The sequence below is a fragment of the Nanorana parkeri genome, unplaced genomic scaffold (genome assembly GCF_000935625.1).
Source record: "Nanorana parkeri isolate BGI_ZX_2015 unplaced genomic scaffold, ASM93562v1 scaffold74, whole genome shotgun sequence".
NCBI lineage: Eukaryota > Metazoa > Chordata > Amphibia > Anura > Dicroglossidae > Nanorana > Nanorana parkeri.
The window spans coordinates 2,224,245-2,240,468 of record NW_017306342.1 but is presented as its reverse complement, the minus strand read 5'-3'; the positions used below and the strand labels follow the sequence as shown (position 1 = coordinate 2,240,468).

The 16,224-nt window shown below is 42.0% G+C and overlaps 1 protein-coding gene across 2 annotated transcripts in view; it reads right to left on the bottom strand.

Moving 5' to 3' along the window:
- Positions 1-7,794: 7,794 nt before the first annotated feature.
- The window catches only part of SLC27A2 (solute carrier family 27 member 2), a 40,145-nt gene continuing 31,715 nt past the window's right edge, over positions 7,795-16,224 (bottom strand). For both annotated transcript variants that reach the window (XM_018576685.1, XM_018576686.1), the window contains 3 exons: positions 11,592-11,689; positions 9,418-9,548; positions 7,795-8,046 (listed from right to left, as the gene is read on the bottom strand). In XM_018576685.1, coding sequence (XP_018432187.1) covers positions 7,870-8,046; positions 9,418-9,548; positions 11,592-11,689 — 406 coding nt within the window. In that variant the 3' untranslated portion in view covers positions 7,795-7,869. The remainder of the gene's footprint in view (positions 8,047-9,417; positions 9,549-11,591; positions 11,690-16,224) is intronic.

The following is a 16,224-nucleotide window of genomic DNA, read 5'->3' as shown; positions in this document are numbered from 1 at the left end:
ATCTTTTTCACTGGAAGTTGGCATTTAATCCCACCCAGTGCCTTCAAATGTCCTACTCTGCTAGGTTAATCTGAACGTTTGCTGAAAGCATTGAGTACAAAGTGTCATAAAACATCTAAAGTAATCTTTCATCACAATAATTCCCTTTTTAATATGCAGCATTATAAATGCTTACATGAGTGAGGGAAGATAATGTATATGTTTCTGGTGACAGCATTGAAAGAATAGTCAGATGGAACTACACAAAGGTTGCATGAAACAAGAGCTTTAGAAACTTGGCAATTTATTTCCTAAAAATAACTACTTTCATCTGCACCTCCCCAAGAATATATTTTCCCCAATGACCCTGTTTATCGTTCTATATTTAGAATTACCTTCAGTTTAGTGTGTATTATTGTGCGTTTTTCACATTGGTGTTTGTTATGGTAGGACAAAGTCTCTGTTGCATTGGGAAGGAGCCAGGAATAAATTAATTCCAGAGGGATCTTTAAAATGCACCAGAGGATAGTTTATGCTTTGTTAGAAATAAAAATGCACAACAGGGCTGAGCAGCACAGCGTAAATAAAGTGCAATAATCATCAACTTCCCCAATCATACCATATATACATATTTATAAAAGGGCTGAAAATTACAAGGTCAATACACTCCCACAAGATATAAACTTGTTTTTCACCTTAAAACAAAGTTCACCACCGTCTGTTTCTTGAAAATAAAATACTTAAACAAGAAAAAGTCAAGCTATTCTCAAACCAATTAAATTAGAGGGTTATTTTTTTCAAGAGCTGGTTAGCAAATCAAGGATATCACCTGATTGGATGCCAGGCCACCCAACAGCCCTTTTGCTGTTTTGATCAAGGTTTGAATAAGGAATCTAAGGAAGCTTTTATGTGCTGCCTCAATGAAAGAAAAAGCTGAGTTGCCAAATCATGATTACTGCTTAAGGATCATTCACATCACATCCAGTGCGTTCCTGCACAGTTAGTTGCCGGAACGCACTGGATCGTATAAATAAAGGCTCCTGCGCTCTGGGACAGGAGAGGACGTGGATGTGCCATTCATGTCAATGGCACCACAGCTACAACTCCCGGCCGCAGTGTGATCACTGACACCAGAATGCACGGTACAGAAATGTCCGGTGCGGTGCAATCATAATTTTTTTTGTCTGTGGCCAAAACAAAAAGGCAGAGACTGAAGATCTAGTCACCAGTATTGCCTGTGGTCTCCCTGTAACTAATCCTTTACCCACTACCGACTTAGGATGCCTTATTTTACACTATTAGGGTTATTCACTAAGCTGCCGTTCGGCTATTCACTACGGCTCAGTATGGCTGATTTGAGCTGTACATTGGCTGCCTTCGGCTGCACTTTTGTCAGCCGAACATGCTCTGCATGTTCGGCTGAGCCGAAGTGCAGAAGGACTTCGACTCAGCCGATCCAACATCTGGATCGGCTGAGCCGAATCTCCGCCAGCTCACTCGTTCGCATAGGGGCCGAATGGCAGTGAGTGAATAGCCAAATGCCACTAAGCGGCGTTCTGCTCGGTACCTCCGTGGTACCGAGCAGAATAGCAAATAGTGAAAAAAGTTGAAAAAAATGTTTCAAAATATAAATAAAAAATAAATTACAAAAAAGAAAAAACAATTTCCGGCCAATAGGAGACAGTTTGGCGGAGCTAGCTGTCCCTGCTAGCTCTGCCCAACTGTCTCCTATTGGCCGGCACCTGCTAGAGTCTTCTAGCAGGTCCCAGCCAATGGATGACAACTGGGTGGAGCCAGCCGTGACGTCACGGCCGGCTCCACCCAGTTGTTATTGTTTAATGGCAGATCAGCGTCCACAGGTCATTTGGGGACGCTGCTCTGTCATTACAACTGGGCAAAGCCAGCCTTGAATCGGCCGTTCGGCTGTCACTTCGGCTCAGTCGAGCCGGAGCATATGTCTTCGGCTCAGCTGGGCTGCTATGCCTAGGGTTGCCACCTGTCCAGGATTCACCTGGACAGTTCGGGTTTTGAATGCTGTGTCCGGGTTTCAAGGCAGCTGAAACCCGGACACGAGATGTCAGGCAGACAGGGGCAACCAAAATTCAGATAGGGGCTACTGGCCCCCCCACTGAAAATAGTGTCAACTGTGATATTTACATATTAATGGGTGATTCTATTTACATACGAATAAGCCGCAGCTCATTCTCCCAAAAACATTTCTGTGCGTCACTAGAGCGTTCGGGTTTCGATGGAAGAAAAGGTGGCAACCCTAGCTATGCCGCCTTCGGGAGCTGTACGGGCTATAGTGAATAGTGTGTACAGCAGCCCTTCTGTTCGACTTAACCGAAGGGCTCCCGCAACCGAAGCTAGCCGAAGGATCAGCCGAAGCTGCTGCTGGATCCTTTGGCAGCGCTGTGAACAGACACCTATGTCTCTGTGCAGAGGTGGAAATCTTGGTAGAGGAAGGTACTTCAAACCAGAACCTCCAGCAAGGAGAACAGTGAGCAGCACATTAGTGATATCTCCAAATCTCAAGAGAGTAGAAATCAGAGGCAGCGGTGCCTTATCTCCCACACTACAGACATATAGCTATTAGATTACACAAGAGAACTACCTGGACACCCTCACATACTGTACCAGAAAGCACTCTGCCATTTTCAGAAGGAATTCAAGACAAAGGGTAGACTTTTCAAGATGCTTAGGCACAGGGAGAAAATAACTAGCTCTGTTTGTCTTGGTGCCAAATTTTCACTGGGCTAGAAAGTGTTGGGAAATCTAAACTTTTAAGCTGAAAAGGGTATCCCCTCACTTTGGATAGATGTTCCCCTTACTTCCTGTTGTCTTCGGCTCAGAAATTGAAGGAGAATTTACCAAAAGGAAAATACTAGTAGAGTAGAGTAGCATGGTGCAGTGCAATTGGTATAGAATGTAGGTTTTAATTGTATTCTCCTGAATGCATAGGTTCTTTTTTTGCTTGCCTTCACCTACAGCTGTGATAGCATGCCCATTTATTTTATTGTACGTTATTTGTACTGTATCTATGGAGAAGCAGTGTTGTCACTCACGGGCAGGACAACATAACACTTCCCTCCTTAGTCTTCTACATAACATAGAGGGTGGGGGTGATTTGGTTTACAGATGACAGCAAGGAATACTGATAACAATGTTTGAGATTTCAGCTTACTTCATACTAAGTTACAAGGACACAGTACGATCAATATGTATTTTCTGTACTTGCAGGAAAAAAAAACTAATGCAGCCACCACACCTAAGGGTTGGCAGGCAGAGATCTATTACAGCTTATTGTTACACAATAGTGGAGGACTCAGTTGCAAGGTCATATTCCTTGAGTTTAGAGTGCCTAGGGGGGCATTGACGGTCATGATTTTCATAGGAAGCCCATTGTATATAACAACTATTTCTATTGATTGTAATATTCTGTACATCAAGCATTCATATGCAGTAAAAGCAAATACTGAGGATTTAGACATTTTTTATAATCACATGCTAAATGAAACTTTGGGCACGTTGCTGTCGTGTTGCCAGAATTCATTTCCACTTTTATGACAAATGTGAAATGTATTTGTTTCTCAAGGATCTGCTCCAAAGGTAACTACGTGGTGGACTTTGATTGTTTGCTTACCTTTCACACACTGCCCTAGGTTGCAGTCTTGGTAATGATCAGTAAGCTGTGCAGTAAATACATGTCACAAAGGTTTTTATTCATCTTTCTAACCAAGCTGCTGAAAGTGGCTGTATAAAATTGCTGCGGGTTGCCATTTACTTCAGTAATTGCTAGATATCCTTTAAAAAAGCCATACGGTGTCTTAATGTAAAGAATGATGAGATAAATATGCATTATGTTTTCCTAGGACGGGGTGAGTTCATTATTCTAGATGACCCTAGAATTACAATTGTCCAGGAAATTAGAAGATGGCAGCTTCAGCTCTGGATGGGAATCTCAAATAGCACAGTTTAGAGTCAATCTGACAGGTTTACTTTAAACTGACTGATCATCCAACTGCAGTAAAGACGTGAAACAGAAAACGGTCTGAAAATAGTCATAATCCAAGCGAGCGATCCCATTACTGGTATCACCTTTCCTAAAGCTTAATTCCTGACTAGAAGAACCTGTTGGATTTCATGAAAGTATTTTGGTGTATTGTGTGTAAGAATACCTTGGCTTATTAATAAAGCTGTGCAAAGTACATTTAAGATGTGTCAAGTTTGGTAACTTACAGCAACCAAATACAGTAGATTCCAGCTTACTGTAGCTAGAACAGGAATACAGTCAATCTGAATGACTGCTATGTGTTGCTACACTTTTCCTTATTAAATATACCTGATTGTAAAGCAACCATGTTAATGCATCAAAATATCAACTTTTTGCCACCTGAGGCCGGGGGTGCATGCACTCAGTGGGGGGTTGCTGACTGCCAAGAGCTGGGCATCCCAGGTTGCTAAGAGCTGGAAGGGAAGATGTGTATGTCTCTTACACATCTACACATCTCCCTAGCTGGCTCTTAGCAACCTGGAAACGTTTAGGACAGAAAGGCAGCAGCAGACACACTGCAAACATTGTGCAGAAGATCAGCAATGGCACTCTGCCCCTCCCCCCTCCCCCGACACTAAGAGATGCTGCCTAAGGCAACAGCTTCAGGCTGCCTCGTTATAGGGATGGCCCTGACTGTTGCCTCATCCAAACCTAAAGACAAAGAATGGCCTTGGTCTTGGTATGACATGTGGCCTCTTGGCACTTACTGTGTGACTTTACGGCCCCTGCAGACAGTAGCTCTGTGTTTTCCTCACATAACGGCGTACTCAGATGAGTGGAGGAAAAACATTGTTTAGACGGGTCCTAGTAATCAAATGGCTTGGATTATTTCTGTCATCTTATTTTTTCTGTGCTCTCCATCACTTTCCTCTTTTTTCACCTGATATTTTCTAATAGATTTTGGTGAATTAAGCATGTCCCCAATCTCCAACAACCCCTATAACATGTTGCAGACTTTGGCCATCTCCTGCAGAATGTCTGCAGTCTCTTACCATCTCTTGTAGTGTGCTGGTAGTCTTTAATTATCTCCTGCAGCATATCTGGAGTCTCTGTCCATCTCCCATAGCATGCATACAGTCATGCAGTCTCTGACCATCTATTGTAGTAAGCCCATAGTCTTTGACCATCTTTTGCAGCATATCTGGACCCTTTGATCTTTGCTGCACCTTTGCTGTCTCTGACGGCTTTCTGCAGCTTTACGTTCACTCAATATTATATGTGGCCCTTTGGTAATTTCAGGGGCAGCACATGACGCCCCCTATACCAATTGAGTTGAAAACCAGTGGTATATGGTTTGAACTGTAACAAACTTACTGGGTAAGAGGTATTCATCTCTGTGCTCAAAAACATTCTTTAAAGGAGAACTATGAGGTGAGTGCTTCTTAGTCTCAGTGTCACAGGTCGGCTAGAACTATGAGGTGAGTGCTTCTTACTCACCTCATAGTTCTAGCCGACCTGTGACACTGAGACTGTCACAGGTCGGCTCAGTAGATCGGGAGGTGAGCGAACACATACCGGCGTTCGCTCACCTCTCGATCCTGTCACGGCTCTCTGCCATAACAGGGGAGGGGCTGGATTCCCCTCTCCCCGCTCCGATCTGCCAGCGCTGACTGGCGGAACGGATGGGGGAGGGGGTGGGTACAGCTAGATAGGCAGAGCCAGCTGTCACTCACGCAGCTGGGCGGATCCCGTCATCTAAGTCGTGATCCGCTCCGGCTGCGGCGTCTCAGTATACCGCGAGCTACAGCTCGCGTTATACTGAGCCTAGGGTGACGGGAGGACGCTAGTTTGTGTCCTCCCGTTACCCTAAGGAGAACTATGGGGAAAAGCCTTAACCCCATAGTTCTCCTTTAATTTGCATTATCAACAACATTGACTCATTGGAAAAAAAAAGCAGTCTGATAACTCTTTGTAATTAATACTTGTTATGATGTTATTCAGTCTATCAATATGTTATTTGTCTTCGTTTATGTTTTTCTCTGATATAGAAGTTTGGCTAAGCTTGCCAGAAAAAGTGACGTGATGGGGCTGTGACATTCCGGAACACTGCCAGGGGAGCCTTTCATGGTTACCTTTTTCTTCACATAATCTTAAAAAATACTTGCTGTCCCTGTTCAAGCAACCCTGGCAGTATTCTAGTTTGCCTCCACCAAGGGCCGGATTTCCCACAAGGCCAACCAAGGCCCGGCCTCGGGGCAGCAGGAAAACGAGGGGCAGCAGGAGTGTGGAATTCCCACCTCCCAATGCCTAGGACATGCAGCTCCGGGGGCCGGACGGGTAGTTGTTTTCTACATTTAGCCCTGCTTTGGGCAAGCAGGGCTAAATGTACTGCGTTGGGGGGTTGGCGTGTAGGGGGGCGCATTGAGGAAACCGGCCTTGGGGCAGCAGAGAGCGTAAATCCAGCCCTGCCTCCACCCGTTAATGGCACTTTAGCTGGACAGCTTGGCCTACATGTATATATGGTAAAAAATAATAAGGTGTGTGGAAAAAAAATGAAATTATTTACTATCATTAACTGCATAAGGTTCACAGGATTCAACATTTTTAGTGATAGCAGACCTTGTGATGCCAGCAATATCCAAACCTTACAGATGCAGTGGCAGTTTAAACCTTCTGACTCTTTTCTAACTGATATTCCTGTAAAGTGTAATGCTGAAGATATAACAGAATATTTCAAAGGTACTAGGAGGAGTCTCTTGTTATCCTTTAGGATGGGCCCAACTTGATTTGTAGGTAGCTCATTGGTTAGGCTGGCAGCTCAAAGATGTAGTCTCCAAAAGGAGATGCTAGAAGCTACTCAGGAGCAGAAAGCAGAAGAGCTCCAGACCAAAATAGATGATAGAGTCCATAAAGAAGTTTAATATATGTGTTGATCAAACAGCCAATGTGTTATTTTGGGGGACAACCCCCTTCCCAGGGCTCTTCTGTTTTCTGTCAACACATTAGTTTCTTTAACCGAGCCTGCAATCTTTATATGCTGCCTTCTACTTCTTGTATGTTTTGTAATTTAAGAAAGGATGGCATGGGAACTGTGACAGAAAACTGCTTGTCAGATAATCTTGTGGTTCACTTCTTATCTGGGGCTCAGTGTGTGACAATCATGTTACTAATAATGTTGGTAACAATGTTAGCAGTAATAACATTTTTACATTTCTGTACAAATTGCGCATACTTGCATGAATCTCGCCCACCACTATAATCTGCTGGCTTGTTCTTCAGTAGCGCTCCTCTGAAAATAGATACACCCTTGAGGTAGAAGATTGGTGAAGGTTATTTGCTAAAGGAGAAATTCTGAGCTTATTTTTAACTCCCTCTGGATTGGAACACTGGGAACTCTTTAGTGAATTCCTTTAGTGTATCAGCCCCTTAATGTTATAAAATCCCATGGGCATATTGTGCAGGCCACCGATGTAGTCTACCTGTAGGAATATACTTAGGCTTGATGTTGCAGGAGCGTGAAATCCACTCTGCAATACCCAGCGCATAAACAGTGGTTCATTTTTCATCACGCACTTCATTAAAGGGCAAGCAGTATCATCTTCTGTAATGTATTACAAAGATTGCTCTAAATGAGCAGTGCTGTGTATTGCAGCTGTATTACAACACATACCGCTCCTGTTGTTTATTTTTGAAACTGATGTCGGGGGTCAGAGCGTACAAATTGGCCCCAGCGGGGCACTAATGGCACCCCGGAGGAATTGATGTTGTTACTTAGTTACCCTCTTAAGAATGGACAAATACATACTATTAATCTTTTTTTAATGCAAAATAAACTAGTTGCAGTGTCAATACCCAGCGTAAGACAGATGCACAGTAACCAAAGGCATGCTGCAGTCTTACAATTTTATTTTTTTATTTTTAATGTCTGCATATATGGTCTGAGTCATGGGCACGTATTTCTTTTCCCTCTCATCCAGGAAATAAATAGGGTCAATGATTGTGGATGGATCGAAGCCTTGTTTCACAAGCTCCACCTTGCGTTGTTTAAAAGTTCCTGTGATCTCCAGTTCATCCTAATCAAACAAAAACAAATAATATTTTAGTATTCCAGGAACTTTGTTTAATGTATATATGAGGTATAATATATACAGTGTATGGTGAAACAGACCCATTTAGGTCATGTCCGCCAAGTTTACAAAATAATATTACTGGTTATTGTAGTGTGCACAATGTACTTATGCTTGTTCTTAAATCAGTTCCTTTATGCCTAGGATGGGTGCGGAATATTAGGTCCAGGCTGTATACAGGGCTTTGATAGTTTTCCAGGTTAGCCTTAAATCATTGCCCTTCCTGGTGCTTGGACCAGCCCATGCATTTAAACTGTGACCAGTAAACCGTGGTCTTTGCTCGAGGGGTGGGGCTTAATGTTACCTTTATGAGAAATTAAGGTCCTATATATGGCCTGGGCCTAGGATCCAGGATCCTACCTAGGCACAAAAGAAGTATGGCATAGACCAAAGTCCAAAATACCTGTTTTATGTGTGGCTTTAGCACACAGTTGACAATAATAGTTAGCTTGTTGTGGCCTTGTCAATAGTCATCAACATATACTGTCACCTGCATGCTGTAATTACAAATAATAAAAGTATTTTGTCCCTTGGACATGCTGCTATCTTCTACAACCTTGAAGTGGAATGCAAAGAAGAGTACCAGTAATGCTAGTTCATATGCTTAAGTTGTTGATACAGTGGGACAGACTGTCACAGGATGAAAGCAGTAGCAACTCTGTATATGACTTGCACTGCTAGGGTCCCAGGCTCAGTTCTAAGCAAGTTACTATGTGTATTATATTTCATGTTCTGGGTTAAATGATGCCTAGCATGTTCCAACCTATGCCCGGGAGCTCAAGGTGTCAAGGCTCTACCCTGGATGCACAGGAGAATGCCGCAGAGAGTGATGCTATGACGTTACATGGTGCTGCTCTCTGACACATTTAGGATCCACCAACTACTGGAGGACAAAGTAGCTGACGAGGGACTGTGATGTCCAGAGACTGAACCAAACACACCTTGAAAAAAGTTATTTATACAGAATTTGTTTTTTAAAGGGTTGGGGGGTGCTCCAAAAAGGGGGAGGGGCAATGGAGAATGGGGAGCCTGAGTTCAGTTTTAAATAGCTTCCCTAGCACAAGAGTGACTGTAAGTCTGACCAGGGAAATTATTATAAGGTACTATGAAAGTGAATGATGTGAATATACTCAGTTAAGTACTGTATTAAGCCGACATTATATCAATACAGGTAATACCTACAATAGAGCTAAGGTAACCCGCATCCCCAACTTTTATGATTTGGTAGGATGCCACATTAATTTATAGTAATTATGCCAGTAAATTTAAATTCTGACAATAGCAGGTTTTATCCTACAGAATAAAAAGAAGTCTTACCTGGATCCTGATAAAGCGAGGTCTTGCATAGTTTGGAAGAAAGTCTCGAACATGTGCATATAACTTTCTACCATCAAAGGTCTCATATTTCCTCATCTTGAGTGTGGCCATTCCAATCCGTCCTTCATGATCTGTTAAAGAAATCACAAGACAATTCAGATTACTTTTGTTCAAGATATTGGTTGCAGCAGGCCTGAGAAACATCAACATGTACTGTATGAATTGCTGCAAAGCTTCCTATCAGTAAAACCAATCTCCAGTATTACCACTGTTAATGTCAAGTACTATGGCAGTTTTGATAAGGTACCAGCAGAAAAACAAGCTGTATTTTTCCTGGAAAAGTTGAGCTTTCCATATAATTTGAGTGGCCTTTATATTGTCTAATTGTTCTGACATGCTGCTTTTAGTGACTGTTTCTTCTGATTAGGCATTTCAACCTATTCTTAGACTAAAGTGTCCACAGTTGTCACAGGTTTACTTTAGCATCCTTTAAATAATGAAAAATCACCATAATAGAGGTAATATATCTTTGGAAATACTTAAACAGGTTTGAGAAACATTAAAAGCCATCACTCAGTTTTTTCACATACTTTATTTATTAGCATTTGTGATCACACATCCACATTTAGTATATACACATTAGTTTTTATATAGATTGTGTTCATTTAATTGTATTATCACCTTTCACCACATCGACTTATATAAACTATTGTTTTGATGATATATCACGGACAAACCAAATAGATTTTGAACCGAGCGCAACATACAAGCCTTCTATTTTACATCTATACATACATTGTTGCGGCTGGTGCCGACATACCTACTTCCAGCGCAAACTATTTTGTTTAATAGGTTTGAGAAACAATGTAGGTAATTTATAAAAGTTAAAAGGAAAGAAGAAGTGCCGGTGCTCCCACAGAACCCAGGATGATTTTTAGCCTGAAACCCAAAAAAATGGCATCTGGAATATAATTGGCTACTACAATAGAACAGACACTTTTACTGTTTAGTACATTAGACTGAGATCAGTTTTGCCACAGATTACACTTTTTGTAAAAAATGGTCTTTGATTATATTTTGGAGAGCTGCCCATTTGCACATTAGCTATAACGCACCCGGCAACATAAACCACAAAAATCAAGTGCATTGCATGGTTTAGCATCACATTACATGGAAGGCTTCTAATGAGCAACACATGAACTGTGCCATAGGAATCTAGTCCTTGTCTTTATTTTGTTTGGTGTTCAAATCCCCAGGAGAAGGAAGGGCGAATTATATCAAATTCCACCTAAGGCTGTTGGCCACAATACCACTTACAGGTGTGATATATCTCTGTTAGTATTTTGTAAATTAGTATGGGAAATAAACATCTTGTAATTCTGATTAAAAGAGTACTATGGCCCAACCTTTTTTTGCCATAGTTCTCTTTAGGGTCAGCGGAGGACATATACTAATGTCCTGCGGTGACCCAAAACTCAGTATATATGCTGAGAGCGTAAAGCTGCGCCGCAGCTGGGATGTATCCTGACAATACTGTTGAGATCCGCCCCGCTGGCCCTTCCACTGTGCCCGCCCCCTCCCCTGTTCGTTCCTCCAGTCAGTGCTGGAGGAATTGAGAGCGTAGGGGGGGAATCCCTGCGGGGAGATAATTGGGAACAGAGCGATCGGTAGTATGTTATTGCCCAGTTCCCAATCAATAGAGCCGACGTGTGACAGCTTCAGTGTCTCACATCAAATCTAATTATGGGGATGAGTGTAAGCCACTCACCTCATAATTCTCCTTTACCATAAACTCGGCAGAAAAGGAAAGTGGTCCTTCATAAACTGTAATTGTAGGGTTGTCCATGTAGCATAAAGAACTGGATGATCAACCAAGAGTCAGTTGGAAAGCAAGCCTGGTGCCCAGAATTTGCCGTTCTAGCTATGTCATCCTATGTATTCCTTTGGTGGAAAACAATAAACTTTTTTTTTTATAATGGAAATAACAATCACAGAAAAACAGTGATCAATCCCCTATTATTGTTCAAGTTTTAAGTGTTAAATATAAGTTATTAGCTTTGAAATCTAGTATTTCAATGCTCACTGCACTAGCTTAGGCCAAAACTAAAAACATAAATATATACACAGAATAATCATCAATGACACGTAGTAAAATAAGTAGGCATCTTTCTTACTTGGAACAGGCACTCCATAAACATTAACTTCTTCTATAAAAGTCATAAGACTCAAAATATCAGCCACCTCAGTGGTAGCAACATTTTCTCCTTTCCACCTGAAATGAACATAAAATGAGATAAAGTTTTTTACATTTGGGTGCTTTAGACACATAACCCAATGCATGAGACAGGTGTTTTCGGAAAAACCTTTGGGAGCCTTGGAAAGCATGTTACAGGTCAGAATGCTGTGTCTCTACTATAATCAAACCAATCTAATCTCTGCTACTGACAGGGGTTTATTTGCTCGGGAAAACAAATATACTTAGGAAGAAATGGCCTGAAACACTTGCTGTTTCTACAGACTCTGCTTGCTGTGACTAGTGCTAAGTCTAGCTCTAGCTCAATAAAGATTCTATATAATATATAACATTCTCTAATAGGGAAATTCCTGAGGGCTCCTTTTTCTAATATAGGAGGTTGGACAAACATTAAAAGATCTCTGAAGAAGGAAAGGTTTTATATCATTGCTCAACAGATTGATGCATTTTCTGCCCACACCAAGAGTGGCAGATGGGCTCATGATGTTCTACCCACACCTACAATGGCAAAAGGGTTTATTTTCTACCAAGACCTAGAGTGGCAGCTGGGTTGATTTTTTGCCCAGGCCTAGAATGATAGTTGGATTAATTTTCTACCCACACCCAAAAAGGTAGCTGTGGTCATTTTCATCCTGTACGTAGAATGGCAGTTGTGTTCATTTTCTGACAAGGCTTAGAGTGGCAGCTGGGTTCCTTTCCTGCCCAAGCCTAGAAAGACAACTAGGTTAATTTCCTGCCCAGGCTTGGAATGGCAGCTGGGTTCATTTTCTGCCCAGTCCTAGAGTGGCAGCTAGGTTCATTTTTGCCCAGGATGGCAGCTGGGTTCATTTTCTGCCTAGGATGGCAGCTAGGTTCATTTTTTTGCCCAGGCCTAGGATGGCAGCTAGGTTCACTTTCTACCCGCACCTAGAATGACAGCTGTGTTCATTTTCTGCCCAGACTGAGAATGGCAGCTGGGTTAATTTTCTACTCGCACCTAGAATAACATGGGTTTATATTCTACCCAAACCTAGAATGGTAGGTGGGTTAATTCACTGCCTAGGCCTTGAATAGTAGCTGTTTTCATTTTCTACCCACATGGTGGCCATATACTTAAATATATTAATTGTTCAACCTGAGGGCTGAACAAAGAAAATATGACAGATTCCTCGATTAACACTTAAGAGTGTTGATCGAGGAATCTCCTGCTGTTTGCTCTGTATTCTGATGGCGGCCGCCGGACACTGTCACAATGCCCGACACTGTTCATTGGAAGATTTTCAGACTGTCTCATTCGATCAGCTGATCAAGTTCATGAAGAACTGACTAAACTTCCTATAGTGTATGGCCAGCTTTATATTAATTCATTTTCTGCCCAGATGTAGAATTGCAGCTCACTTAGCAAGTCTGCCCCAGGTTCACTTCACCTCGCCTTAAACAATGTGCTAAATCAACAACTAATATAAAGAAAATGTTCCAGGGGTAGCAATCTAATTGCTTAGTTACAGCATTAGTTAAGTACGCTTCTCCAACTGCAATGATTCACGATGATTAGGGATGGGTGAATGTGTCTGGGTTTGATTTGCAGAGGGCTCAGTGATTTCTGCTTCAAATTCAGCTACCCCAAACTGAGCAGTGAATCCCAGTGAAGTCTATGGAAGGTGAATCTTGTTTGTAAGTTCTGGCCATTTTTAGAGCTAATGTGGAAACAACTGTAAAACAGGCACGTACCTAAGAAAACTAAAAATGAAAAAACAATGTGCAGCAGAAGGAGGGTCTTTTCGTGTGGCATTGAGGGCAACACTGAAAATGCACAAATCGTTTAAAGAACATGCATGGTGGTTGCCTAAAAGCTGTACATGGTGTTAAGAAACAGTATGCCTTTTAAGGACAGTCTCAGTGACACTGTAAATTGGCAGCAGAGAATTGGCAGTGGAATTAATTTCTGTTTCTTTTACACTCAGCTTGGCTTGCATAAAACAGCAGAACTCCAAACAGATTCCTTTCAGTTTAATAAAAGAGCTCTTTTTTCCAGGTTATAAAGAATTAATAGGCTTACTTTGACTGGAAGATAGAAATTGACCTGTAGTTTTCTGAGGCTATCCTCGTTTTCTCTGATGCAAAATTGTGCTTTTGCTTGTCAATTTCTATAAAAATCTCATTAGGAATTAAGAGATTGCAGATGATACAGTGGTGAAAGATTGGCCATCAGCAGTACATTTTTAATGAGGGATAATTGGCTGAAATGTACTAGAGATAGAGTGCAGACGGGTTTATTTTTCCTACAAGGATCAAGAGACAACAGATTACACAACAGTGTAAAACTGGTCAGTAGCCGGACAGTTTCATGAAGCAAGACTAGGCTTGATTTTTTTAGAGACAAAGATCATAGGTTGCGGTTTTACTAAAAGAATCAAGATAATGCAGATGATACAAAACTGTCCAGTAGCAGGACAGGTTTAATTAGGGATAATAGGCCCAACCAGTGTACACCTAACTTTTATTTTATCTGTGGAGATAAAGGGTGTGCTAAATGGGACTGATATAAATTGAGGTGATTTAGGTCCACATTGTTTTTGCACTTAGTTTCATTTTTATTTCTCACGATGTAGTGCCTTGAACAAAAGGCAGCTCCAAGAACAGATGGTCAGTAATAAGTGAATTCTGCTCTTTGAGTACCCCAAACATAAAAAAAAATATGTACAGGTATATTATGTCTGTTTTATTCATGGTACGCAAATAATTTGTTCCTAATAGCATATACCGGTTTGTTCATTGGTTTTGGGTTAATTGAGAGACTAGTCGGGTACAATTAGTTTGTCAGATTGCTTCTTACAATAGTTGTATTATTGATTAGATAAATGGAATTTACTGTCGCCCTTACAACATCTAAATTGAACTTCACCTGAAGCAAGTAGTACATATATAATGTGATTATTTGTATTGCTATTTGTTGGGAAGCTCCTAGAAAACTACAAACCCCAACATTCTCTGACAACTAGAAGCTTTCAGACTTTGCTTAAAGTATTGTCATGATAACAGGAGGAATGTTGCTGGTTCATATCTATTTCATAACTGTGCCTTATGTTACTGTTACTTATCATTATGGGTTGGAGAGATAATCCAGCAGTGTCCTAAGGAATAAAGTTCAAGCTGATTCAGATGTGATAACAATCAAATCTCAGAACTTATTACAAAAAGGTTAGTCCTAATATTAGTCAGGAGATTTAAATATGATGCAGTGAATAAAACAAACATTTGCTTAAAGCGACCAATTACATTTAAGCCTTCACTTTTCATAGCAGGATAGAAAATGAAAACTAGCTTTTAGTTACTTTAGTTAGCACTTGCATTTGTCAAGATTCCAAACAGCTCCAACTCTCTCACCACCACTTCCCTGCACTTCTTGTCCAGTACAAGATCACAAGACAGAGCCATCTCCAGCAACTGTCCATCTACTAGTTTGGAGAAGGGGGGAGGAGCAGGGAGCAGGTAGCAAGGAAGTGGCATGTTCTACCTGTATATTTGTGGAGACACACACAGCTTACTAGCATGCAAGGATGGCTCCATAGGGCCCGGAAGGTAAAGTAGCCACTGTAAAACAGGAAATCAGGGCCAGTGCTCAGGGAAACAGCCAGTGGCATCACAAGGGAGGTGCGGGGGATGCAGTCTGCACCGTGTGACACCATCAAAGGGGTGACACCAAAAGGACTGACACCAAAATGCAGTTAAGCGCGATGCTGGTGTGAACAAGCCCTTAAACATGAAGGCCTGGTTCACACCTGGGCATTTTACAGCACGTTCCTACGCGTTTTTACCGCGAATCGCGGTAAAAACACGCGGCACGAAACGCGCAACAAACACGCATTTTCGATACGCCTAGGTGTGAACCCAGCCGAAGGAGCAGCATCCATTGTAGGTGATTTAATCAGCAATTGAAATAGTTAAAAAAACCTTTGGACTTTAGTTTTACTTTAAGGCTGGGTTCACACCTAGGCGTATCGAATATGCGCGTTTCCGAGGGCTACCTGGCTGTATCCCAATGGATACGCGCAACAAAAATGCCCCAAAGAAGCTCCTGTACTTCTTTGGGCGTAGGGAGTTTTGTAGCGCGTTCATACGGCCTGTAATACGCCCAGGTGTGAACCATGCCCATAGGAAAATAATGGGATTTCGGTGTTTGAGCGTTTTGCAGAGTGCAGGAACGCGCTACAAAACGCCCAGGTGTGAGCCGGGCCTAAGGTCTTGTTCACACCAAATGCAGAGCAGATTTGCTCAGGTTTCACCTGCTCTGGAACTGCACGCTGCGATGTGAACTGGAGCAAAAAATACCACTGGAATACATTGGACGCAGTTTTGATCCGGTCTGCAACTGATCTGCTCTGCACCTGCTCCGTGCTTGGTGTGAACAAGGCCTAAGGGTAACAATTTTAACTGGTTGTGGATAGAGTGGGGAAGGGTTAACATCTCTCTCAAGTTTGTCTTTCTGTCTGTGACCCCATTAGGGAGATTTTGCTTAACTTCCTGCCCCTGTGACACCTGTACAAGAAATGGGGGGAGGGGGGGGGGGGGGA